The sequence below is a fragment of the Mobula hypostoma genome, chromosome 21, assembly GCF_963921235.1.
Source record: "Mobula hypostoma chromosome 21, sMobHyp1.1, whole genome shotgun sequence".
Taxonomy (NCBI): Eukaryota; Metazoa; Chordata; class Chondrichthyes; order Myliobatiformes; family Myliobatidae; genus Mobula; species Mobula hypostoma.
This window is the reverse complement of record NC_086117.1, coordinates 42,411,826-42,439,569: the sequence shown is the minus strand read 5'-3', so window position 1 is coordinate 42,439,569 and position 27,744 is coordinate 42,411,826. Positions and strand designations below refer to the sequence as shown.

Genomic DNA, 27,744 nt, shown 5'->3' with positions numbered 1-27,744 from the left:
TGAGCATTGAAGCATAGAGTGAAATGCATCTTTTGCATTAATGGCCAACAGAGTCTGAATATGTGCTGGAGGCAGTTTAAGTGTATCCATGCTCTGGCAGCAACCTGGCATGTCCACAACTTACTAACCCTAACCTACACAATGTCCATATTTCTCATCTTCCTGACATTCATGTGCCTGTCCAAACATTTGCTTCTACCACCATACCAGGCAGCGCATTCCAGACATCCACGACACACTATCTCCCTTGAACCTATCCTCTCTCACCTTCAATGCATGTCCTCTGGTATTTGGCATTTCACCCCTGGGAAACAAATACTCTGTCCACTCTATGCCTCTTATAATCTTACAAACCTCTATTAGATCTCCTCTCAGCCTCCAGTACTCCAGAGAAGACACACCAAGTTTATCCAACGTCTCATGCCTTTAAACCAGGGAGCATCCTGGTAAACCTCTTCTGCACCCTCTCCAAAGCCTCTGCATCCTTCCCATAGTGGGGCGACCAGAACTGTAAGCAATAATCCAGATGTGACCTAACCAGAGTTGTATAAAGTTGCAACATATCCTCTTGACTTTTGAGTTCAATGCCTCACCTAATAAAAAGCAAGCATTTCATAAGCCACCTTAACCACCCTATAAACTTGTGAAGCTACTTTTATGGAGCTATGAGCTTGGAGCCCAAGGTCTCTCTGCTTAGCAACACTGTTATTAAGGGTTTTGTGCTGAACAGTGTACTGTCGCTTTGAATCTACCGTACCAAGGTGCAACATCTCATATTTATCTGGGTTACACTCCATCAGAATATGGGAGGAAATTGGAGCACCCAGATCCCAGGTTGGGAACACCCCAGAGGGACCCTGTGCAGTCTTGGAGAGAAACTCCTTACCGACAGCTGTGGAATTGAACCTGGGTGGGTAGCGCTGTGAAGGCATTACAGTAACTGCTACATTAGTGTACCTCCCCCTTCCCACTACTTAAGTTAATGCCCCTTGTGGATTTCTCCACCAGTAAAAGTAGTTTCTCTTTCTACTCTTTTTATGCATTGCATTAGCTTAGTTCAGAAAATGTTCTGTATCATTTATCTGTCTTCGATCTGTGTTGAATACAGATTCTGTATCAGTCTGTATCATTGGTCTTGAACTTTTAAGTCCAAGTTCAGTTCTTATTCTCATTATAATTAATTTTCATAATTGTTTGTCTCTTTCTTGCAGATATGTAGAGCAGAGTAATTTGCTGATGGAACAGAGGAATGACTCTCTAATTTCCTCAACTGAGAATAGCCAAGCCCGCATCCTGCTTGTGGAGCAAGAGAAGGTGAGGTTGGCATGTGTGTTAATATTATGGAGAAGTTGAGATGGATCCTTGGGAAATGAGGAATGGGACAGAACCAGAAGGGAATAGTTAACACCTAGTGTGGGAGAATCAATGCAATAACTAGGAATATTAGATTATTAGTCGAATTTGGCAACAGGAAGGGGTAGTGTGTGCAGAGCTGTGAAATCCAGTCCTGACCTTGCTGTAAACCGAGCTTGGTTTGTATGAGAAACTTGCTTCACCTCAGGAGAAGAATCTCTGTGACACTACATTTGAATCCATTTTCCTTGATTTTAAGTAGATCAAGTAATTCGAGCTTTAAGTGCATCTAATTCCTTAACTGCATCTGTCGGTGAGCCCCTCAAGGATGTATATCTACTCAAGAAAAGACAATTTACACAAATATTGCAAAAGTGGACATAAATGTTTTTGGGGTCCTATATTTAAAAGTTTAAATATTATGAAAGAGATCTGAGTCCATAACCAGGATAAACATATGGATCCAGTAATTTATGTAGGACTATACAGTTTTTCATTTGCTGTTTCATGCGAGTGTTTTTCCTTAACTTGCCATGACTTGTTCTTTCTTTTTCTTTTGATTTTATTGCTAAATGTAATTTCAACTAAGTTCTTTAATTTCTGTTCACACGATGTTTTTTGAAAATGTTTTCCAATTACTTTTCTAAACAAAATTGTTTTTTAAAGTTTGATTTGAAAGGGATATTGGAGTTGAACCAAATTATCTCCAAGTTAGGATAGGATCAATATGATTGGATGTGAGCCTGGCTCACATCACAAATTCATTTCCTGGTAAGATCTATATTTAGTTTCTGTAAGAAGGTGACAGTACATGGAAAAACATGTTTGTTGTAGTGATCATAGAATACAGCCTAGTTCACAGTGTTCAGGTAGAGCAGAGTGACCTTTCTCCTGTATTTGACCTCCAAATATGCAGTGTGAATATGACATTTGGGCTAACAATTCACAGTAAATGATTTTTGTCAGCAAATGGATAGTGCTGTCTTACTATCTCGATAGAATATCAGTTTCTGCATGAATAGAACTTGTTTTATTACAGATAATGTGTCACATTAACAAGTACCTGCTTCAGTGCCAGCTTTATGTTTAGCGTCATTTTTGGACTTTATCACCATGCCTCTCAATCTTACAGTATATTATCATTATTGTGTGGTTTAATTATCTTTTGCAAACAGTAGCAACATCAAATTGGTGAGATGTGTCAGAAACACTAATATGTAAGTTTACGCATTTAAAACATTGTACTCTTCCATTATGCTACAATATTTTACTGATGCTGAGAACATTTCTTTCAAACCAGTTTCGTGTCGTTGAACATGAGACAAAAGTTTCCCTAATTACCCTTGAGAAAGTGTTGGAGAACCGCTGTAGTCCTTCTAGTAAACATGTTAACTGTTGGGTGGGCAGTTCCAGGGATTTAGATGACAATTACGAAATGTTAATGTCCATTTACTTCATATGTGAGTTGATGGAAATCCTGCAGAGGGGTGTTTTTTTCCCTGGGCAGCTGCACTGATAGTTTCAGAGATGTGTTCTAGGTTTGGGTGGTGAAAATCTGCAATGCATTTTATAAGTCGTGTAAGTGTGTACCATGGCTAGTAGATGTTTATGATGTCAATCAAGTGTCCTGGATGGTGCTACCCAGATAAGCCTATGAATCTGTCACACTCTTCAATTATGCCTTTTGATGGTGGAAAGGCTTTAGATTTTGAAAGTGATTCAAATGCAAGTTTTCCTGGATAATATTAGTGAGAAAGTGACATCTTCCTTCATCGAAAAAAAGCAACAAAATGGACTTTTAAGATTGTAAACCAGTGGGTTGTTATGTCTCCTGCTCACTGTGAAAATGGGGGACACCTCTATCTCCCTTGCCAGGGAGAGAGAGAACCTGTGGTTTGTCGAATGTCAGATAAAATGCAAAGCCTTTGTTGTAACTTTGGTCTGTGTCTTTGCTATTGCTTAGCACACGCTTGGGCTCGGTGACGTTATCCACGTGCTTTTTTTTGCTGGTGGGTGAGGGGGGATCTGTTTTCGTGGATGTTTGCAACGAGAAAGCATTTCAAGATGTATATTGTATACGTTACACTGACATTAAATTCGACTTTTGAACCTGTGCTGCTCAGTCCAGTGGCAGTGGCTCCTTCAGCTGGGACCAGCTGTCTTGTATTTAATTGCTTATTCAGCAAGACCTGTCTTTATACTCTGTAGACTATGGATGAGGGGTATACCCAATTAGAGGATGCACAACATTTCATATGGGGTCTAACTGTTCATGGGACTTTGTCTTTGTCTAGATGCAGCAGGTGCTTAAGTGGATCGAGTGAATTTCTGTTATGTGTGTGTACCAACAAAATTGTGTGATTTATGTTTATGTTGCAAGGTCACAAATCACCTTTGAGGAGACAAAGAAAGGACCGTTTTAGTGACTGTCGCAACTGTGTATTTTCTTCTTAGTTCTGCATGTGTGAGAGTGTGTGTGCATCTGCACGCTTCCTTTAGTATGTGCTGCATTTGACTGTCAGTTTACTTTCTCTTCCTAGTTTGCACTGCCAGTGGAGTGGGCAAGAGCACAGGTGAGGGTGCCCATACTGTCTTCTTAGTGTGTGTGCTTGATTTAAGTGTTTATCCCCTTTCTGCTTAGGTTGACATTTTGATTCTTGGTTGGAATGGTCTGATCTCCTTGGCATTTCCATCTAATAAGATCAGCAAAATCCATCAGCTCCTGAGTTTGCTGTCTGCAAATTTCTTTTCAGCTGTCTGCTAACCCTCATCTCCCCTCTCCCCTGCCCACCCTCCAAGCCTTGCCCTGGATCATGCGTGCCCTGAAACCCAGAGAATTAAAGGAAATGCTCCCAAGCTATAGATGTTGGCACTTGTGTTGCTTTTTCACTCCTACCCCCCTACACCCGTGTGGAGTGTTGGTCACAGGTTATATGAAAACTTCAGGCAGGGAATGAGAAAATGAGTCTAAACGGCTTGATGTCCGGTGTGGTCAAGAACTTGTTGACACTCTGTTAAAAGGAGGGGTTCATTCAAATGCAGTGGGGTGTCTGATTTTTTTCCCCTTATTTTAACACCTATGTTTTCCTTGACTCAGCATGGGTTTTGAAATTGCTGTGTATGTATAAGAAAATTGTGGATTGGTGTCCTGCTTCAACAGGGTACCTGGTCTTTTATGGCTGAGGATCTGATTGTACTCTCTGTTGTGAAGCACATGATATATTAATTTTGTACTTGACCCATAAGGTATAGGAGCAGAATTAGACTATTTGGCCCATTGAGTCTGCTCCGCCATTTAATCATGGCTTATTCAATTTTCCTCTCAGTCTCAATCTCCTTCCTTCTCCCCGTTTCCCTGCATGCCCTGACCAATCAAAAATCTATCAACCTCTCTGCCTTAAGTATACATAAAGACTTGGCTTCCACAGCTGCCTGTGGCAAAGAATTCCACAGATTCGCCACTCTCTGGCTAAAGAAGCTCCTCATCTCCGTTCTAAAAGGACACCTCCCTATTCTGAGGCTGTGTCCTCTGGTCTTAGACTCTCCCACCATAGGAAACATCATTCCCACATCCATTCTGTCAAGGCTTTTCACCATTCGATGTTTCAATGACGTCACTCTCGTTCTTCTGAATTCCAGTGAATGCAGGCCCAGAGCCGTCAAATGTTCTTCGTATGATGAGCTATTCAATCCTAGAATCATTTTTGTAAACCTCCTTTGAACCCTGTCCAGTTTCAGCATATCCTTTCTAAGATAAGGGGCCCAAAATTGCTCACAATCCTCCAAGTGAGTCCTCACCAGTGCTTTATGAACTGTCAACATTACATCCTTGCTTTTATATTCTAGTCCCTGAAATCAATGCTGACATCGCATTTGCCTTCCTCACCACAGTCTCAACCTGCAAATTAACCTTTAGGGAATTCTGCACAAGGACTGTTAAGTCCCCTTGTGCTTCTTTTGTTTTTGTATTTTTTCTCCATTTAGAAAATCATCAGTCCTTTAATTTCTTCCAGCAAGTGCATGACCATACACTTCCTGACACTGTGTTCCATCTGACATTTTTTTTGCCCATTCTCCTAGTCTGTCTAAGTCCTGCTGTAGCCTCCCTACTTCCTCAAAACTACCTGCCTCTCTACCTATCTTCGTATTGTCTGCAAACTTTACAAGAAAGCCTTCAATTCCATCATCCAAATCATTGACAGATAACATAAGTAGAATTGGTCCCAACATCGACCCCTGTGGAACACCACTACTCACTGGCAGCCAGCCAGAAAAGGTCCCCTTTATTCCCACTCTTTGTCTCCTACCAATCAGTCACTGTTTTATCTATGCTAGAATCTTTCCTGTAATGCCATGGGCTCTTAGCTTGTTAAGCAGCTTCATGTGGCACCTTGTCGAACGCTTTCTGAAAATCCAAGTAAACATCAGCTGATTCTCCTTTGTTTATCCTGCTTGTTATTTCTTCAAAGAATTCCAACAGATTTGTCAGGCAAGATTTTCCCTCGGAAACCGTGTTGACTACAGCCTATCTTATCATGTACCTCCAAGTACCCTTAGGCCTCATCCTTAACAATAGACCCCAACAGCTTTCCAACCACTGAGGTCAGACTAGCTAGTCTATAGTTTCCTTTAAGTGTGGAGTGACATTTGCAATTTTCCAGCCTTCCAGAACTATTCCAGAATCTAGTGGTTCTTGAAAGATCATTACTAATGCCTCCACGATCTCTTCAGCCACCTCTTTTGGAACTCTACGGTGTACATTATCTGGTCCAGGTAACTTATCTACCTTCAGACTTTTCAGTTTTCCAACAATCTCTCTAGTTATGGTAACTTCACACACTTCATGACCCCTGGCACTTGGAACTTCCACAATACTGCTAGTGTCTTCCACAATGAAGACTGATGTAAAATACTTATTCAGTACATCCACCATTTCCTTGTTCCCCATTATTAACTCTCCAGCATCGTTTTCAGCAGTCCAAAATCCACTCCTGGCTCTCTTTTACACTTCATGTATCTGAAGAAACTTTTGGTATATTTAATATTATTGGCTAGCTTACTTTTGTGTTCCATCGTTACCTTGTTGACTTTTTAGTTCTTTCACTGTAGTGGCCCGCTGCTGCCTTTTCTACTTGGGCAGTGGACCTGAGTGAAATCCCCTCCTCTCAAAACTTCTCACGTCTGGAATTGATAACTGGTCAAAGCTCTTTTTCACTGCAGTGACCCGCTGCTGCCTTTTCTACTCAGGCAGGGGACTCTATCATGGGTATTTTGCAAGCAAACATTATGTAAGGGCATTCTCGAGCTGACTAATGCTCTTTGTTTTTAGGTGGTTATTCTTTAAACAGAGAGAGAATGTGATTCATGTATATCCACCTGGGGACGAGGGAAAATGGGGAGGAATGTTTGATCAACACACACAAAATGCTGGTGGAATGCAGCAGGCCAGGAAGCATCTATAGGAAGAAGTACAGTCGATGTTTTGGGCCGAGACCCTCCGTCAGGACTAACTGAAAGAAAAGATAGTAAGAGATTTGAAAGTGGGAGGGGGAGGGATGAAACTAAGAGCTGGGAAGTTGATTGGCAAAAGGGATGCAAGACTGGAGAAGGGAAAGGATCATGGGACAGGAGGCCTGGGGAGAAAGAAAGGGGGAGGAAAGCACCAGAGGAAGATGGAGACCAGGCAAGGAGTTATTGTGAGAGGGACAGAGAGAGAAAAAAGAGTGAGAGACAGAGAGAAAAAGGGAAAAAATAATAAATAAATAAGGGATGGGATAAGAAGGGGAGGAGGGGCATTAACAGAAGTTAGAGAAATCAATGTTCATGCCATCAGGTTGGAGGCTACCCAGACAGAATATAAGGTGTTGTTCCTCCAACCTGAGTATGGCTTCATCTTGACAGTAGAGGAGGCCATGGATTGACATTTCAGAATGGGAATGGGATGTGGAATTAAAATGTGTGGCCACTGGGAGATCCTGCTTTCTCTGGCAGACAGAGCGTAGGTGTTCAGTGAAACGGTCTCCCAGTCTGTGTCGGGTCTTATCAATGTATAGAAGGCTGCACCGGGAGCAGCGAACGCAGTATATCACACCAGCCGACTCACAGGTGAAGTGTCGCCTCACCTGGAGGAATGTTTGATAGTCAATTGTTAATATTCCAAACAACTTGGAAATACTATATTTTCATGGAGTGGTCCAGTGTTTCTAATTGTTCATTCAGCTCAGCATCAAATCAACACAGAACACCACTTTTAATATTTTCAAATTATGATGTGTTCTACACAATAGCCAGAATGGGAATCGTCGACAGACAACATGACTTAAGCAAATTATTCTTTCCTTTCTCCCTTGCTTTTCCTCTCTGCCCACCATTACTCATCGGGTACATTGAAATTAATACACCATGAGCATTATTGAGTTCAGAAAGTGTAGAATGTTACCCTATACAGACTTGACCCCACATTAAAGTGATTTTGTTTAATACTCTGTTAAGATCACAAAGTGAGTGGAAACTTTCAATGTCCCTTATGTTCTGATCAGATTTAGGGTTTGCTGCTCTGCGTGCATCCTATTGAATGTTGAGAGGCCTAGATAGTGGATGTGGAGAGAATGTTTCCTATGGTGTGGGAGTCTAGGACCAGAGGGCACAGCCTCAGAATAGAGGGACGTCCATTTAGAATGGAGATGAGGGATTTCTTTAGCTGGAGGGTAGTAAACCTGTGGAATTCCTTGCCACAGGCGGCTGTGGAGGCCAAGTCATTGGGTGTTTTTATGGCGGAGATTGATAGATTCTTCATTAGACAGGGTGTCAAAGAATGGGGTTGAGAGGGAAATGGATCAGCCATGATTAAATGGCAGAGCAAACTCAATGGGCCAAATGGCCTAATTCTGCCCCTAAGTCTTGTGGTCTCATGTAGTACTTGTGCAGGTAGTAACATGAGGATTCTACCAACAGGTCTGAATTGCAACTTGTGCTTCAGAACAAAGCACAAGGTATCCAGGAGGTAACATTTAATAGTTGATAGACCATTGTTATAAACATGTCAGCTTTGCCTATCGGCACAACAGGTCCACGTCAGATGTCATTTCATTGGCTCTTCACTCAACCTTGGAACACCTGGATAGCAAAGGCTATCAGGATGCTCTTTTATCACTACAGCTCAGCATTCAATACTATCATCCCCTCAAACTAATCAATAAGCTCCAAAACCTTGGCCTATCTATATTTTTCTGCAACTGGATCCTCGAATCATTCACTTGCAGACCCCAGTTTGTTCGGATTGGCAACAACATCTCCTCCGCAATCTCCATCAGCACAGGTGCACCACAAGGCTGTGTGCTCAGCCCCCTGCTCTACTCACTTTACACTTAAGACTATGTAGCTAAGCACAGCTCCAATGCCACATTCATTTTGCTGATGACAGCACTATTGTAGTCCGAATCAAAGGTGGTGATGAACCAGCATGTAGGAGGGAGATTGAAATTCTGGCTGAGTGGTGCCAAAACAACCTCTCTGTGAATGTTGGCAAGACCAAGAAGCTGATTATTGACTTCAGGAGAGGTCTAGTTTTTATCGGAGGATCAGAGGTGGAGAGGGTCAGCAACTTTAAATTCCTCGGTGTTATCATGTCATGGGACCCATCCTTGGCCCAGCATATAAGAGCAATTACAAAGAATGCATGGCACATCTCTACTTAGGAGTTTGCAATGATTTGGCATGACAAACTTCTATAGGTGTGTGGCGAAGAGTGCGCAGTCTTGAATGGAAACACTAATGTCCTTGAACGGAAAATCCTTCAATAAGTGGTTACGGCCCAGTCCATAATGAGTAAAACCCTGCCCACCAACGAGCACATCTACATGGAGTGTTGTTGCAGGAAAACAGCACCAGGTCATGCTCACTTCTCACTGCTGCCATCAGAAAGGTGGTACAGGAGCCTTAGGATTCACACCAACAGGTTCAGGAACAGTTATTACCCCTCAACCATCAGGCTCTTGAACCAGAGAGGATAACTTCATTCAATTTCACTTGCCCCGTCTCTGAATTGTTCCCATAACCTATGGACTCGCTTTCAAGGACTCTTCATCTCATGTTCTCAATATTTATTGCTTATTTATTGTTATTATTTCTTACTTTTTTGCACAGTTTGTTGTCTTTTGTACATTGGTTATCCAACCTGTTGTGTCGTCTTTCATTGAGTTGATTAAGGTTATTGGATTTACTGAGTATGCCCACAAGAAAATGCGGCATACTCAGTAAGTTTAGTAACCATATCGTCACATATATGTACTATATCTATGTTGTATATGGTCACATATATGTATAATAAATTTACTTCGAAACGTGAGTTTGTCTTCTGAGTTTTTTTTTAGTTTAAGATTTATTTTGCCAATAGACCACAACCTGTTGCCCACCTCTTCACCTGCAATATTTTGGTCTAACTTCAGATTCTCTGAGGAAATTCTGATGTAATGTTATTTGTTAAATATCAGTTCTAGTCGCAGAATACTTTTATCTTATTCTTTCATCTTATTCTTTCATTTGTAATCTTCAGGGTCTCTGTTTTGCATTGTTTGTTGATGGCACTCTGTATGATTGGTCATATCAAATGTTTTATTTGATGTAATTCTGTGAATAACCTGCAGTATAGCACCTGCTCCGGTGTTGGATGTGCTATGTTCAACCTGTATTATACCGTAGGGCTATAAATTAAATGAAGGACATGATCTGTCAGTGTGGGCTGTTAAGTCTGATGTGGTTGGCATGTGTGGGTTGGCACAGAATTACTCAATAGAACAGGACAGCGCAAGAACAGGCCCTTTGGCCCACAATGTTGTGCTGAACCAGCTAAAAAAATACAAATCAAAAACCCCAAATAACTAATCCCTCCTACCTCACAATATCCATATCCCTCTCATCTTCCTCACACTCACTTGCTTATCTAAACGTCTTGTAAACACCTCTAATGTATCTGCCTCTACCACCATACCAGGCAGCACATTCCAGGCATTACCACTCTGAGTAAAAAAAAAACTTATCCCTCATATTCCCTTTGAACCTGCCCCCTCTCACCTTCAATGCATGTCCTCTGGTATTAGACATTTCTACCCTGGGAGACAGATAGTCCTTGTCTACTTTATCTGTGCCTCTCAATCTTTCAACCTCTATGAGATCTCCCTTAAGCCTCCGCCACTCCAGAGAAAGCAACCAGAGTTTGTCTAACCTGTCATGATAGCACATGCCCTCTAAGCTAAGTAACATCCTGGTGAACCTCTTCTGCACCCTCTCCAAAGCCTCAACATCCTTCCTGTAGTGGGGTGACCAGAACTTGATGCAATATTCCAGATGTGGCTTAACTATAGTTTTATAAAGTTGCAACATAACTTCTTGATTTTGGAACTCAATGCCTCGACTAATAAAAGCAAGCATTTCATAAACCTCCTTAACCTCCCTGTTAACCTGTGTAGCCACTTTCATGGAGCTATGAGCTTGGAGCCCAAGGTCTCTCTGTTATTATGGGTTTTGCCCTCGACAGTGTATTGTCTCCTTGCATTTTCCCTACCAAGGTGCAACACCTCACATTTATCTGGGTTAAACTCCACCTGCCAGTTCTCTGTCCATATCAGTAACTGATCTGTATCTCGCTGTATTCTTTGCCAGTCTTGTGCTGTGAAGTAAAGGGCATTGTGGGTAATTTGCTGTGGCTGGTCCATGGTTCTTGAGTATGTGGATAGGTTCAGAAATTTAATAGCATTTTCTGCATGGAGGGTTCTGTCAGCTGCACAAATCTAGTCATGTTAAAATATAGGGCTGTGTCTGTTTATTACACTACTTGGTTATTCTCTGATGCGTGCGATGCTGAGCAGTATTTGGAATTGTTGTAGATGCAAGATGTCATGCAGAATTGGTACAAGACAGGGTAATGAGAAAAACAGGGAAAGATGGGCATGCTACTTCTGTTGCTTAAGCATTCTTGTCGAAGTGAGGTGGACTAGAAATATGGCTGAAGTGTTGTGTGATACAGACGTGTACTATTTCAAGTGATTTTGGTATCAGTATGAGGAACTGTTCTTTTGCTGTGGACCAAGCTGGTGAAAATAATTACAGATAACAATGAGTTAAGATAGTCCACTATTTTTATACTTGTGGAGTTAGCGTACTTTGGACTCAGAAAATGTAGATGATAGCAAAGCAGCAGAAATACTATCGATAAAGTGTTACCAACCTGGGATCCACAGGCTCCTTAGTAAGGCTCATTGGCACAGAAAAGGTTGGAAACCCCTGCTACAGATAAAATTTAAGAAAATACCTGGGGAAAAACTGTAGTAAAGGTGAAGCAATTTACAATGTGTGACACATTAGCTGCCATTAAAATATACTTAAATATTGGGCATGACATGGAGGTAATTACCGTCTTCAAAAAAAAACCCAGTGAAATGGGAAAAGTAGGATTAACATATTGATAAAAGATACTGAAATTGCAAGTAGGGGCATCCATTGGTGAGAGCAGATAGCGGAAACTCAGCATAGAAATGAGATGTAGGGAACTAGGTGGGAGTTCAGGAGTTGTCTCCAGACATCCTAATAAATAAAGTTGTGGACTTGGAGAAGCTTTTTGCAAAAGCAAGTGAACAAAAGTGGGAATTTTTTTTTTATTGGGAAAAGCAAAGTAATTTGGGATTCAAATATATTGATTATTTTAATTCTTGTCAAGGAGATTTCTGGCTCAGTACAAGAGAACAGATTACAGTAGGTTAGTTATGAGTTTTAAGGCTGAAGTAGTTAGAAATCCAATAATGGTTTTGTGGTGGGGAAGGATGAGTCACAAGCTATAGTTTTAAGTTTAGGTAAGACAAAATTAGGAGTTGTGAGAAAGAAATTAAACACTGCAGGATTGACAGGCAAAACAGCAGATGAGTGGAGTTGTTCAAATAAATGGTAGAATACAAGGTCTAAGTAGCCCAGAATGAGGTCTAAATGTGTAATTCTGACCGCTGAAGAGGAAATGATAAATGATAAGCAGCTAAAATAAAATATCTGCCCTTGCAAGAATAGTAGAAGTTCTTTTACTAGGAGAGGGGGACCATATATAAAAAAAACATTAAAATTAAGATCTGTTAAAACAATTTATGCAAGTGATATTGGGGGTAACATTAAAAGTTTAGATAAATTCTTTGAGAGGATGTTAGAGAAAATTAACACTGAGGAATAGATTCTTCTTGTCTAAAATGATAAGTACTTACTGTCTAAAATTAAAATGGTAATGGAGACAGTGAACCTGAAGATTCACTTATCACTAAGACCAATACTTTCCAGCCCCAATGTACTAAAAATAAGAGGAATTATATGTGTTCTTCGAAAAAGTTACTTTGATTCTGGAATTTCTCCGATTGGTGCAACCATTTTAGTTAATACATCTGGCCTTTCAGGTAGTTGTAGAACCTTGCAACAAGTTATTGACAAATTAACTGAATTTCTGCATTGTTTTGTCCCATAGTTTGATTGTGAACTCATTCTCTTTGTGGGCAAGAAAGAGAATGGGAGTATTTTCAAAATGATGACGCACTCTGAATTGTGGAAGAGCAGAGAGATCATAGGGTCCAAGTATAGAAATCAGTGCAGGGAAATACAACCCTTTTTAATTAAAAGTTAGTTAAATGTTCTCTATCTCAGCAAAGCTGGAATGCAGAGAGATGCAGGTTATGTTACGTTTATATGACTCAATGCCATTTAGAATGCAATACTCGGTTCTGCTCACTATATTTAAATAGCCTCTGTGGACCTTCACCTGGATCCAATGTAGCAAAGTACTTGTAGGACTGAATCTGATAGAGGTTTATAAGATTAGAGGCATTGCTGGAGTAGGCAGGGAGTATCTGTTTCCCAGGGTTGAAATACCAGCGGGCATGCATTGAAGGTGAGAGGGTGTAGATTTAAAGGGGATGTGAGGGCTAAGCTTCTTTTTACTCAGTGGTGGATGCCTGGAATGTGCTGCTTGGTATGGTGGTAGAGGCAAATATATTAGAGGCTTTTAAGGGACATTTAGATCGGCACATGAATATGACCAAGATGGAGGAATATGGACGTTGTGAAGGTAGGAGAGATGTTTTGGAGAGTTCTTAATTGATGTTTTAGCTGCCTTGGCACAACATTGTGCGTTGAAGGGCTTGTTCCTGTGTATGTTCTAAAGGGTTAAATTATGAGTACAGTGTAGATTGTTTGGCAATGCATTCTTCTGCATTTTGGGGATAAAGTACCTGATGATCTACAGTACCTGAATTTCTCAGGAAGTTTTAAGGACTTTGTCGGGTGGATGGAAGCTATTCGCTCTGGTATGGGAGTCTAGAACCTGGTAATATAACCTTAAGTATTGAGGTGGGCCGAAGGGGATTTAGTCATCAAGCTCTTAATCTCCTAAAAGGTCATGGAAATATGAAATACACTTTTTTTTTGGGGGGGGGAGCTATTCAGGTGAAGTAAAAGTCTTGTTGTACCTTTTCCTTCTGTGACACAGGTGAAGGTGACAGAGGAACTAGCAGCAGCCACTAGCCAGGTTGCAAAGCTACAGCTGGAGCTCACGGCCCACCAGAAAAAGGAGATGGAGCTGCGCAATCAGCTGGCCTCAGTGCAGCAGAAAGCAGAGGGACAGGGGCAGCGGCTCAACAATGTGGAAGCCCAGTTAACAGGTACATAGTGGCCCCAATCTCCTTGAATTATGAATACAGTAAGAGGGAAGAGAAATGGAGCTGCATTTCTGCTTGTATTTGAAGGAGGTGGGAAAAGTGAAAACAGGGATCCTGGCAATTCTTAAAAATAAACATGGAGTTTAGAAACAAGAAGTTGGGTTAATTTACTGATTAGTCCATCTTGTTCCCTTTCTTTTCAATAGAATTATACAGCACAGAACTGGGCCCATATGTTCACCACATCCATGTTGACCTCTTTGCCTGCATTAGGAACATATTCTCCCGAGCCCTGCCTGTCTAACTGTTTGTATAAATGTTTCCTAAACATATGATAGTATCTGACTCCATCACTACCTCTGACAGCACATTCCAGATTTCAACCACTCAGAGTAGGAACAAAACCAACTTTTCAAATCCCCTTTAAAACTCCTTCCTTTTATCTTAAGTCTATGGCCTTGATTTTGTGATATCATTCCTAAGGGAGGGGATGAAGAAATTGATTATTTATCCTATCTTTACCTCCTCTCAGTCTTGTATACTTCCATCAGATTACTCCCCTGCCTTCCTTGCTCCAGGGAAAGCAAGTTCAGCTGATCTTGTCTCTCTCCCATAACTAAAGTCCTCTGATAAAAGCAATATCCTGCTGAACTTTCTCAGCATTTTCCCCAGTACATTTTGTAGCGTTGCTACCAGAAATGTGCTCAGTACTTCAAGTCGTATTTTAACTAATGTTTTTCTTTTATATTTCCAACATAGTACCTCAACTCTTGTATTCTTAAGTCTGTGAAGTTAAGAGTGCCATGTGTATTCTTCACCACCCTGTTTGGCCTGTGTTGCTGCTTTCAGAGATTAATGGACTGGGACTCTTGGGTCATCATTTTCCAAGGTGCCCTACTAAGGATAGTCATAGAAAAGTACAGCACAGAATCAGGCCATTTGGCCCATCTAGTCTGTGCCAAACCATGTAAACTGCCCAGTCCCATTGACCTGCACTGGGACTATAGCCCTCCCTACCCCTACCATCCATGAACCTATCCAAACTTCTCAAACGTTGAAATAGAACTTGCATGCAGCACTTGTGCTGGCAGCTCATTCCACGTTCTCACAGCCCTCTGAGTGAAGGTGTTACCCCTCAAGTTCCCCTTAAACTTTTCACCTTTCACCTTAATCCATGACCTCTAGTTGTAGTCCCACTCAATCGCGGTGGAAAAACCCTGCTTGCATTTACTGAATCTGTACCCCTCATATTTTTGTGTACCTCTATCAAATCTCCCCCCCAGTCTTCTACATTCTAAATGGATGTATGCCCAGCCTCCTATTTAACTTCCCAAAATACACCTCTGTGTGCTTGTCGGGATTACATTCCATCTGCCAATGCTTTGTCCAACTTTCCTTCTGATTTATATCCTGCTCTACCTTGACTAACTTACTATTTTAATGCCAATTTTTATGCCATCCTCAAACGTAATTATACCTGCTACATTAACATTCAAATCATTAATATGTATTACAAATTACATAGGTCCCACTACTGATCCCTGTGGTACACCAATAGTCACAGACATCCACTTTAGAAAAACCACTTCCCTGTTGACCCTCTGCCTCCTTTCACCAAACCAGCTTTGGATCCAGTAGTCCAGCTCCCCTTGGATCCTATGTGGCTTAACCTTTGGATCAGCTTAACATACAGGTCTTGAGTGAAGGCCTTGGAAGGTTTGCAGAAGGGGGCTTTAAGTTTAAAAAAAAAACACATAATTACATAGGGAGGTCTGAGCTGGATTTTTATTATAGCAGAGAAAATTACAGGTGTTCAAAATTACATATTTTATTGAACACTATTTCGGCATTTGTGACCGGGATTCAATCCCACTGCTATCTATAAGGAATTTGTACATTCTCCCTGTGGCCGTGTAGGTTTCCTCCCACTTTACGACGAAGTACAGGTTAGTTGGTATCTGGTCACATGGGTGTAATTGGCAATGGTGGCTCGTTAGGCCAAAAGGCTCTGTTACTGTGCTGGATGGACAGACAGATGGACGATAGCAAATTTTGCTACTTGAGATTTAAGTGGCGAAGAGCTAGGTGGATTAGCTGTTATTTACTCAGCAAGTTATTATAGTATAGAGTGAAAAGTGTAGTGAAAGTAGCAGACGAAATGAAATTTACCATCTCCTTCAACACACCAGCGTAGCCTTAGAAAAAATCTCAAATCCCTTTTGTTTTCTATATTCCTGATCCTCCAGATCCTTTAGAAGACTAAGTCAAGCATTGTCAGCACCCTGTCTCGGATCATTGAGGCTAATTACTCTCAATAGACTCTTAACATTCCCAACATGAAACTTCCTGTGGCAGGTGGAGAGAATGCAACATCTTCACTGACCTCTGGGAAATCCTAGTCCATGACTGCTCAAAATGAACAAGGAGGATTTGGTCTGGTACTGAGAACCACATCCAATCAACAAGTACAGTGTAAAATTCCGAAGGACTGTGCTTCTTCACAAACTTTCCTTCTGTCCCATTTGTGTAAGTGTTAGTGGTTCTCACAGGGACTTCACCAGTCATTCCTGATCCTGAAAGGTTGCTGAAAAAAAGCAAAACTCAATAGTGAATTTTAGAAGTTACTTGGAGATGTATACAAAGAAGAGATTTTCTTGGCTGTAGAAAGAACTGGAGATCAGGCAGTCATCACCAAAGGAGCAGGGTTGTGCCTTTTTGTACATTTTCACAGAATGTGTTTCATCACCTGTAACTGGAAAGATTTGGGCAATTACTCTGTTTTTCTTTTATTTTTATCATGTTTGAGAAGCATCAGTCATTTGCTTTCATATTTTTCTTTGATTAATTTTGCTACTTGAGACTTCGTGGCAAGTTATGATTAAAAGCAAATCTGCCCAAGCTATTGTTTTACCTTCGTAATGTCAGAGTACACTTTGCTGCATCACTGCTTGAACAAGCCGTCACTTTTGCATTTCATCAAAGCCTTTGATTAGGGATTCTGAGGAATAGTGTGACCAACCAGCCCTGTGATTGTATTTCCGAAAGATTTACTTGTGTATTTCAGAGGCGTTGCATGGTAATACAGGCAGAGATTGCTGAGGATCTGCGACGAGCTTGTGTTTGGTTTGGTAGATACAAATAGCTGATTTGTTCCACTGCTTGTGTACCTCAGAACTGCAGGAGGCATCGGAACGTGCTCAGAACAAGTGCAAAGCAGAGAAACAAAGCCGTAAACAGTTGGAAGTGAAGGTTGCCAGCATGGAGGAGGAACTTCTGGACCTTCGAGCTGAGAAGGATAATCTGGAAAAGGTGTGCTTGGAATTATAGAGCTTGGTAGGCTGGAGTTGTTACTACTCCAGAATGCTGCTTTTGTGAAATTTCATGTTATATGTGTCTTCGCAGATTGCTAATGTCACATAAGGTTATGATGTACAGTTTTCCACCTAGGCGTTCCCAGTCATTCTTCCTTCTTTCTGACTCAATTAGAAGATAAACACCTCTTCCACCAAAAGGAAACCAAGGATGAGCTACTTCCTCTTCCCAAGATGATCTCATCTGAATGAATTATATTGAAAGAGGCATAACTTATTTTGTACCTTTCCCAAACTGAAGCACTTTACTATCAATGGTGTGCCTTATTTGGTGATTGAAATTTGTTGAATCTTGAGATCAAAATTATCTAAACTTACAGTACTGTGCAGAAGTCTTAGGCACATACATATAGCTAGGATGCCTAAGACTTTCGCAAAGTACTGTGGTTGTCAACGTGGAGTGGAGAGCGAGTTTGTACATACCGTGGGAGCAAAGTATGTTGGGAATGGTGAGAGTGGATTACTGTGAGAGGGGTGCGGGACTGGTGGCAGAAAAGGAGTGCCAGGGCCGGGGGTATGATGTTGGCATGGGTACAGACAGACCCAGTCCTGAGAAACTGGGCAAGGTCATTTGATTCCACACAATTGGCTTATTGATCATTATAGAATGCCACTCTGGTGCCTTTGCTCCCTCCCCTCTCCCTCCTGCTTTTCCCAACCATGATTTCCATTTCTCTGTCCCCTTCCCACTCTCACTCCACAAAAGAGATCCATATCGGAATCACATTTATCATCACTGATGTATGTCATGATTTTTTTTTGCAGGAGCAGTACAGTGCAACACATAAAATTGCTATATTACTGTGCAGAGGTCAAAGGCGCCTGAGCTATGTATATGAGCCTAAGACTTTGCACAGAATTGTATTTGTGCAGAGGTATAGGAAAAATCAAATAAGCACTTGAGCAATCTGCATGATCTATATGTTTAGTTCAACTTTCCAAAGCCAGTAAGGACAAACAAATATTAAGAAATGCTGGAAATACTCAGTAGGTCAAATATTATTTGTGAAGAGAAGCAGAGTTGACTTTTCAGCTCGATAACCTTTCATCAGAGATGATAATCTTTCTTTTAAAAGGTCATTTACCTGAAACAACCCCTGTTTCTCCCTCAACAAATACTGCCTGCTTCTTCCCTGAGCTGCGATATTTTGCATTTGAAGTATGCTCTAATAAACTGCAAGAGGATTATCTTCTCCCTTTTAAATTTATTTTGCAGGAATTTCAATACCAGGAAATAAATACAGTTGCAATAAGTAGTTTGTGAATTGCAATTACCTGATTTTAATTACTCATAAATGTGGACTGATTTTCTAAGTTCCAATAATAGACAAACACAATCTGCCTAAACTAATAGCACACAAATAATTGTACTTTTCTGGGACACATTGTTTTATCATTCGCAGTCCAAACTGGAAAAAAGTATGTGAACCCTTGTATTTAATAACTGGTAAAACCTCCTTTAGCAGCAACAACTTTGAGACCGAATGTTTCCTGTAGCTGCTGATTAGACTTGCAGAACAATAATGAGGAACTTCAGACCATTTCTCATACAAAACTGTTTCAGTTCCTCAATATTTCTGGGATACCTTGCATGAACAGCCCTCTTCAGGTCTGGTCATGTCATAGCATCTCAATTGGGTTAAGGTCTGGACTGTAACTTGGCCATTGCAAAACACATACTTTCCTCTTTTTAAACCATTCTGTTGATTTACTCTTGTGTTTGGGATCATTGTCTTGTTGCATCATCCAACTTTTATTGAGCTTCAGGTGACAGACTGCTACCTTGAGATTCTCCTGTAAAATGTCTTGATACAATTTTGAATTAATTGTTCCCCCCATGATTACAAGCTGTCCAGGCCCTGAGGCGGCAAAGCAGCCACAAACCATGATGCTCCTTCCACCATGCCTCACAGTTGGGATGAGATTTTGGTGTTGGTGTGCAGTGCCCTTTCCCCTCCAAATATAGCGGTGCATTTTTGCCACAAAGTTCAACCTTTGGAAGCAGTGATCATAATATGATTGAACTCGTACAGCTATTTGAGAGGGACAAGCATAAGTCACATGTATCAGTATTACAGTGGAATAAAGGGAATTACAGAGGCGTGAGAGAGGAGCTTGCTCAGGTGGATTGGAGGAGGATACTGGCAGGGATGATGGCAGAGCAGAGGTGGCTGAAGTTTCTGGAAATAGTTCACAAAGCTCAGGATAGAGGTGTCCCACGGAAGTACTAGTTCTCAAATGGCGAGGTGGGCAGCTGTGGCTGACAAGCGAAGTTAAGGACTTCATAAGCCAAGGAAAGGGCATGTAGGGTAGCAAATGTGAGTGTGAAGTTGGATGATAGGGAAGCTTTTAAAATCCAACAAAAGGCAACTATAAAAGCTATAAGAAGGGAAAAGATGAAACATGAGGGCAAACTAGCCAATAATATAAAGCAGGATATTAAAAGCTTTTTCAGTTATATAAAGAGTAAAAGGGAGGTGAGAGTTGATATTGGACCACTGGAAAATGACTTTGGTGAAGTAGTAATGGGGGACAAAGAAATGGCAGATGAATTTAAAGGGTACTTTTCATCTTTCTTCACTGTGGAAAACACTAGCAGAGTGCCAGAGGTCCGTGAGTGTCAGGGAGCAGGAGTGAGTGCCATTGCTATTACAAAGGAAAAAGTGCAAGGCAAACTCAAAGGTCTTAAGGTGGGTCAGTCACCTGGACAAGATGGACTACATGCCAGAGTCCTGAGAGAGGATGCTGAAGAGATGCAGGATACATTGGTCATGATCTTTCAAGAATCACTTGATTCTGGCATGGTCCCGGTGGATTGGAAGATTGCAAATGTCACCTCACTCTTTAAGAAGGGAGGAAGGCAAAAGAAAGGAAATTATAGGCCAGTTAGCCTAACCTCAGTGGTTGGGAAAGTGTTGAAGTCTATTATTAAGGATGAGGGTTTGGGATACTTGGAGACGAATGATAAAATAACTCAAAGTCAGCATGGTTTCTGTAAAGGGAAATTTTGCCTGACAAATGTGTCAGAGTTCTTCGAGGAAATAACAAGCGGGGTGGACAAAAGAGAGGCAGAGGATGTCATTTAATTGGATGTTCAGAAGGCATTTGATAAGGTGTCACACGTGAGGCTGCTTAACAAGATAAAGTCCTATAGCGTCACGGGAAAGATGCTGGCATGGATAGATGGACAGAAGGCAGCAAGTGGAATAAAGGGGGCCTTTTCTGGTTGGCTGTCAGTGACTAGTGGTGTTCCTCAGGGGTCAGTATTGGGACCACTACTTTTCACATTGTTTGTCATTGATTTGGATAATGGAATTGAAAGCTTTGTGGCAAAGTTTGCAGATGATACGAAGGTAGGTAGAGAGGTAGGTAGTGCTGAGGAAGCAATGGGAAGTGTGTTGGGAAATTTGCAATAATGCATTTTAGTAAAAGGAACAATAGTGTGGACTATTATCTAAATGGGGAGAAGGTTCAAACATCAGAGGTGCAGAGGGACTTTAGAAGTTCTTGTGCAAGACTCCCAGAAGGTTAATTTACAGGTTGAGTCTGTGGTAAAGAAGGCAAATGCAATGTTGGTATTTATTTCAAGGGGAATAAAATATAAAAGCAAGCAGACAATGCTGAGGCTTTATAAGACGCTAGTCAGGTCGCAGTTGGAGTATTGTCAACAATTTTGGGCCCCATATCACAGAAAGGATGTTTTGTCATTGGCGAGAATCCAGAGGAGGTTCATGAGGATGATTCCAGGAATGAAGGGGTTAACATATGAGGAGTATTTGGCAGCTTTGGGCCTGTACTCACTGGAATTTAGAAGAATGCAGGGCGGTGTGGGAGGGGATCTCATTGAAACCTTCCGAATGTAGAAAGGACTAGATAGGATGTTTCCTATGGTGGAGGTATCCAGAACTAGAGGGCACAGCCTCAAAACTGAGGGGTGACCTTTTAGAACAGCGGTAAGGAGGAATTTTTTTAGTCAGAATCTGTGGAATGCTCTGCCACAGTTTGCGGTGGAGGCCAAGTCCGTGGGTATATTTAAGGCAGATGTTAATAGTTTCCTGATCAGTCAAGCAGGTGTATGGGGTTGAATGGAATCCAGAATTAACCATGATGAAATGGTGGAGCAGACTCAAAGGGCTAAATGGCCTAATTCTATTCCTATATCTTTTAGTCTTTGTCTCTTCTGTGTCCCAGAGCATTACGGGACATCCAGATGATCCAGACATGCAGCTGTTTTTTTTTCGGAGATCAGTAGTTTCCTCCGTGGTGTCCTTCCATTAACACCATTCTTGTTCAGTGTTTTTCTTAAAGTGGCCACAAGAACAGAGACTTTAGCAAGTTCTAGAGATTTCTGCAGGTCTTTTGCATTACCCTTGGGTTCTTTATCTCCTCCATCAGCATTGGATGTTGTGCTTTTGGTGTGATCTTTGCAGAATGCCCACTCCAAGAGATTATCAGCAGTGCTGAATTTCTTCTGTTGGTAGACATTTTCTCTCACTGTGGACTGATGAACACTCAGGTCTTTAGAAGTGCTTTTGTAGTCTTTTCCAGCTTCATGCATCTCTACAATTCTTCTTGTGTCCTCTGAAAGTTGTTTTGATCGTGACATGGTGCACATAAACAGATCTTTCTTGGGAAGAGCAGCCTCTGTCAGTAACCTGACTTCGTGTGTCTTATTTTTTTGATATATAGGGCAGGCTACCTTTACAGCCCACGCCTCCAATTGCATCTCACTGATAGGAACAGCTGACTCCAAACAGCTTTTGTTGAAGGCATTATCTCAGAGATTCATATACTTTTTTTGAACCTAGACTGTGATTGTTTAAATGGTGTACTCAGTATTGATGAGAAGAAGTACAATTGTTTGTGTGTTGTTAGCTTAGGCATATTGTGTTTGTCTATTATTATGACTTAGATGAAGATCAGACTATATTTTATGAGTAATTAATGTGGAAAACCAGGTAATTGCAAAGGGTTCACAAACTTTTACTTGCAACTGTAATTGAGGGGATGGGGGCATGTGTGTCAAGGGAGAAGGTCTTGGAAGGCTGTGATTAAATGGAAAGAAATGATCTCTGTAGCTATTGTAAGACCTTGTAGTCACTGAGTCTTCTGTGGTCAGAATTTAGCAGAGAGGAAGAAAAAGGCAATAACAGATCGGCAGCGAGCTGAGAAAGAGATGGATGAAATCCGGAAATCGTATGACGAGGAACTGGAAAATGTACGATCATTGCTGAGGAAGACCCGGACATCAACTGACCAGGCTGCAGCAGAGCAGGTGAAGAAATTGACACTACAACACAGAACTTAATTCAGTACTGTTCCTGATCTTTGCAGGGCTGAATGATGCGGCCAGATATCTTGATGCTGTAGACAAATAAATTGCAAAATCTTCATTTTTATGTTGTACACGTTTATACCAGAATGTAGATGTCATGGGGCATCAATGCAGATCTATTTCCTCTGAAGAATTTTATTCAAGTGTATTTGATGATCCTCACTGGGATTTGAAGTAGAATTTGTTGAGGTGCTTTTCTTTCCCTTCTTCCAGATTTCAGTGATGCATGCAGAGCTGGAATCGCAGAGGCAAGCCAAGTGCGACCGGATGCTTGCGTCAGCCAAGGAGCAGCACGACCAGCAGTACCGAGAAATCTGTGAACAGCGGGATTCCCAGCAACTTAAGATTTCACAGCTGGAGGCAAAGGTGCAATTTCTTTGAATTTAGTGTCCTTATTTCAGAATCTCTCATTCGTCTGTCTCTTCCTATATTTTTTGTTATATGTTAGTGATTGGACAAGTTGATTAGCAAATATGCCAAACCCATTTGAGTGTGTAGTTTATCCTGAGCAATTTCAGTTCCATTTGAAGGAGCCTTTTACTGCTCAGTATTTCTTTTTCCTCTGGGCGTTAATTTTTTGTTAACTTGTTTTTGCAGGATGTACATAAACTTTAGGTCCATAGCAAATGGAAAGATACATTACTCTTGATGTATGTTTCTGTAGTGGTAACTGATTTATTACTCTTGCCGATGATTCCATTAGTAGAACCTAAGAAATGGGAGCAGGAGAGGGCTCCACCATTCAGTACAACCATTCTGCTTTAACCTGAGAAATGGGAGCAGGAGAGGGCTCCACCATTCAGTACAACCATTCTGCTTTAACCTGAGAAATGGGAGCAGGAGAGGGCTCCACCATTCAGTACAACCATTCTGCTTTAACCTGAGAAATGGGAGCAGGAGAGGGCTCCACCATTCAGTACAACCATTCTGCTTTAACCTGAGAAATGGGAGCAGGAGAGGGCTCCACCATTCAGTACAACCATTCTGCTTTAACCTGAGAAATGGGAGCAGGAGAGGGCTCCACCATTCAGTACAACCATTCTGCTTTAACCTGAGAAATGGGAGCAGGAGAGGGCTCCACCATTCAGTACAACCATTCTGCTTTAACCTGAGAAATGGGAGCAGGAGAGGGCTCCACCATTCAGTACAACCATTCTGCTTTAACCTGAGAAATGGGAGCAGGAGAGGGCTCCACCATTCAGTACAACCATTCTGCTTTAACCTGAGAAATGGGAGCAGGAGAGGGCTCCACCATTCAGTACAACCATTCTGCTTTAACCTGAGAAATGGGAGCAGGAGAGGGCTCCACCATTCAGTACAACCATTCTGCTTTAACCTGAGAAATGGGAGCAGGAGAGGGCTCCACCATTCAGTACAACCATTCTGCTTTAACCTGAGAAATGGGAGCAGGAGAGGGCTCCACCATTCAGTACAACCATTCTGCTTTAACCTGAGAAATGGGAGCAGGAGAGGGCTCCACCATTCAGTACAACCATTCTGCTTTAACCTGAGAAATGGGAGCAGGAGAGGGCTCCACCATTCAGTACAACCATTCTGCTTTAACCTGAGAAATGGGAGCAGGAGAGGGCTCCACCATTCAGTACAACCATTCTGCTTTAACCTGAGAAATGGGAGCAGGAGAGGGCTCCACCATTCAGTACAACCATTCTGCTTTAACCTGAGAAATGGGAGCAGGAGAGGGCTCCACCATTCAGTACAACCATTCTGCTTTAACCTGAGAAATGGGAGCAGGAGAGGGCTCCACCATTCAGTACAACCATTCTGCTTTAACCTGAGAAATGGGAGCAGGAGAGGGCTCCACCATTCAGTACAACCATTCTGCTTTAACCTGAGAAATGGGAGCAGGAGAGGGCTCCACCATTCAGTACAACCATTCTGCTTTAACCTGAGAAATGGGAGCAGGAGAGGGCTCCACCATTCAGTACAACCATTCTGCTTTAACCTGAGAAATGGGAGCAGGAGAGGGCTCCACCATTCAGTACAACCATTCTGCTTTAACCTGAGAAATGGGAGCAGGAGAGGGCTCCACCATTCAGTACAACCATTCTGCTTTAACCTGAGAAATGGGAGCAGGAGAGGGCTCCACCATTCAGTACAACCATTCTGCTTTAACCTGAGAAATGGGAGCAGGAGAGGGCTCCACCATTCAGTACAACCATTCTGCTTTAACCTGAGAAATGGGAGCAGGAGAGGGCTCCACCATTCAGTACAACCATTCTGCTTTAACCTGAGAAATGGGAGCAGGAGAGGGCTCCACCATTCAATACAATCATTCTGTTTGAACTTCATTCTACCACATTCCTCTCACAGGAATGGTTGTAGGTAATCATCAGACCCAGAGGAATAGATGAGTTTGAGTGCCATTCAATAATTATTTCTTCACAGTTCTCCCTTTGGCTTATAAACCTGGCTTTGTACTGTTTTTCTTAAGTTTTCACTGGGACATAGCGTGGCCCTTGAGCCACACCACCCAGCAATCCCCTGATTTAACCCCAGGATAATTTACAATGACCAATTAACCTACCCCTGACTTAACCCCAGCCTGATCCCAGGATAATTTATAACAACCAATTAACCTACCAACTGATACGCCTTTGGACTACTGACTGGGAAGTGACTGGAGTAAACTCTTTACAGGCAGCGGTGGGAATTGAACCCGGGTCATTGTTACTGTAAAACATTGTGCTAGCCACTACACTACTGTGCCACCCTTTTCTGGGATGTCTTGCATCTTCTACCCTGACAACAGTTGTAAGATATTTGTTTAATGCCTGGGCTGCTTTCTTCTGCATGGTACAGTTTCTTCAATCTTTGACTGAGAGTGTTTACCTTTGCTCATCTCTTCCTAAATGTAAACTTATGGAATCTTATCTTTTTATATAACGTGCCATGCTAGTCGTCTTAATTCTTTACTGAAATTGTAAATCTTAATCAGCTGTTAGTTTTAGCAGTGTTAGTATCCTGTAGGATCGCACGGTTTATCATAATATTACGGTACAGAAGAACACTTGGTCCATTATGTCCACTATGGCTGAAGACACTGTTAGAACTAATCTTACTTTCCAGCTCCTGTACACCAAGTGCTTACTCAGGTTTTTTTTAAAAGGGAAGAAGACTAGATGATAGAAACCCGAAGTAACAACAAAATGTTCAGTCTTGCCAGTGGGAATTAGAAGTCACGGGGGTGGGGGGGGGGAAGAAAAATCCCCATTAGTATTTGTGGAGGGAGAAACTGTTAATATTTCTAGTTGATTACCTACTATCAGAACGAGAAAAGTGAGAAAAATGTTTCAAGTTGCTAAGAAATCTTGGAGACAGTGTAGGGAATGTTTGAGAAAGGCTGAAGGCCAAGAGAATCGAGTAAAAGAGTGCCATTAGTCCCCTCTGAGGGGGTAGACGCTACTTTTTAATCAGAGCTGATCTATCAAAGGGAGATGAAGGGGAACAGAAAAGGTGAAAGAGAATGCTGGAAGTGTCCTCAGTGAGGAAACGATCATCAGTCCTCCTTTGTGTCAGGGCACCACCTGTAAGACTAACTTCCACAAGTATTGCATTGTCTGCATTCCCATCATTCTTTTCGTTCAGAATCTCTTCTAACTTTCCTTTATTAATCTACACCAGGGGTTCCCAACCTCTTTTATGCCATTGAACAATACTATAATGCAAATGGTCCATGGTCACCAGTTTGGGAACCCCTGATCTTCACTATGAAGTTATGAGTAACACAATTTAATGAAAAGTTACATAAGCTTCTAAGGAATAAAGAATGGAAGGATTCGGTTAATGGATTAAGGAAGCACATCTGGCATGTGAGCAATGATAGAACCAAGTTGAGTCAGATGACCTGCTTCTGTCTGTAAATGTGATAAAGTTAGTGGCAGTAGGAGTGACAGGTATGGTGCATCTGAATTGCTGCTGCGTTCTCACATTGTGATTCTTTCTCCCAATATCCAGGTAGCATCATGGAAGGAGTCTCGTGTTGCAGAGGAAGCGAAGCTCTTGTCTCTCCAGGAACAGGCTGACGAGCTACAGGCCCTGAAGGAGCGGGTAATGATGTTTCACAAACCAGGCTTCTTTCACTATTGAAACTTCAATCTAGTCAGCTTGTGCATCAGCTTTGTACAGCCCCATTTAGGAAAGCAGAAAGAAAAGGGAGGCGGCTGCAGTGGTGGAGTTGTCTGCGAGCTACGAGGAGTTTAAAAAATATACATATTTGCATTGCAGCTTTTCCAAACTTGGGGCATCTTCCAGTATTTCCTGGATGATAGAGAACCTTCTGTAGTGTGAGTGCTGTAGTAGTGTAGGAACCATGATGGTCAACTTGTTGAAACAAGATGCTGCTAACAGTTGTTTTGTTTTTAGTGTCATTGATTAAGGAATGAATATTAGATGGATGTAAAGAGGAAAATACTGTTATACAATTGGATTTTTAATATATGCTTCCTGAGATGGCTGCTCGAACCTTGATTTAACTCATAAAGAAAGTTGTAGTGTACTACTTGAAAGACTGTGAACTAATGCTGCATGAATTACCAGCCTAGATTTGAGTACCTCGAATGGGAGTTAGAACTCACAACTTTCTAACAGAGCAGCTGGCCCTTCATTCCCTGAACTGCACAGGCAATAGTGTGATATTTGGATAAGGGAAAGAATTAGGAGTTGGTGTCTTATAAATCAGTGCAATATGGTGAATTGCAGGTTGGTGGATACATTGGAGCTTTGGGGTTCAGTATTTGGATGTGTCAGGATTGTGCTGTCATTTGATAGGTTCTCTGAAAATAAATCAGCCTGTTTAGAGCTAATGTTAATAGACAATAGACAATAAGTGCAGGAATAGGCCATTCAGCCCTTCGAGCCAGCACCACCATTCACTGTGATCATGGCTGATCATCCACAATCAGTATCCAGTTCCTGCCTTATTCCCATAACCTTTGATTCCATTATCTTTAAGAGCCCTATCCATCCCTTTCTCGAAAGCATC

At 41.7% G+C, this 27,744-nt stretch overlaps 1 protein-coding gene across 11 annotated transcripts in view; it reads left to right on the top strand.

Moving 5' to 3' along the window:
• The window catches only part of LOC134359947 (FK506-binding protein 15-like), an 81,227-nt gene that overhangs the window by 35,720 nt on the left and 17,763 nt on the right, over window positions 1-27,744 (top strand). For all 11 annotated transcript variants that reach the window (XM_063073821.1, XM_063073823.1, XM_063073822.1 and 8 more), the window contains 6 exons: window positions 1,212-1,314; window positions 13,868-14,039; window positions 17,209-17,345; window positions 22,527-22,682; window positions 22,956-23,108; window positions 26,718-26,810. In XM_063073821.1, coding sequence (XP_062929891.1) covers window positions 1,212-1,314; window positions 13,868-14,039; window positions 17,209-17,345; window positions 22,527-22,682; window positions 22,956-23,108; window positions 26,718-26,810 — 814 coding nt within the window. The remainder of the gene's footprint in view (window positions 1-1,211; window positions 1,315-13,867; window positions 14,040-17,208; window positions 17,346-22,526; window positions 22,683-22,955; window positions 23,109-26,717; window positions 26,811-27,744) is intronic.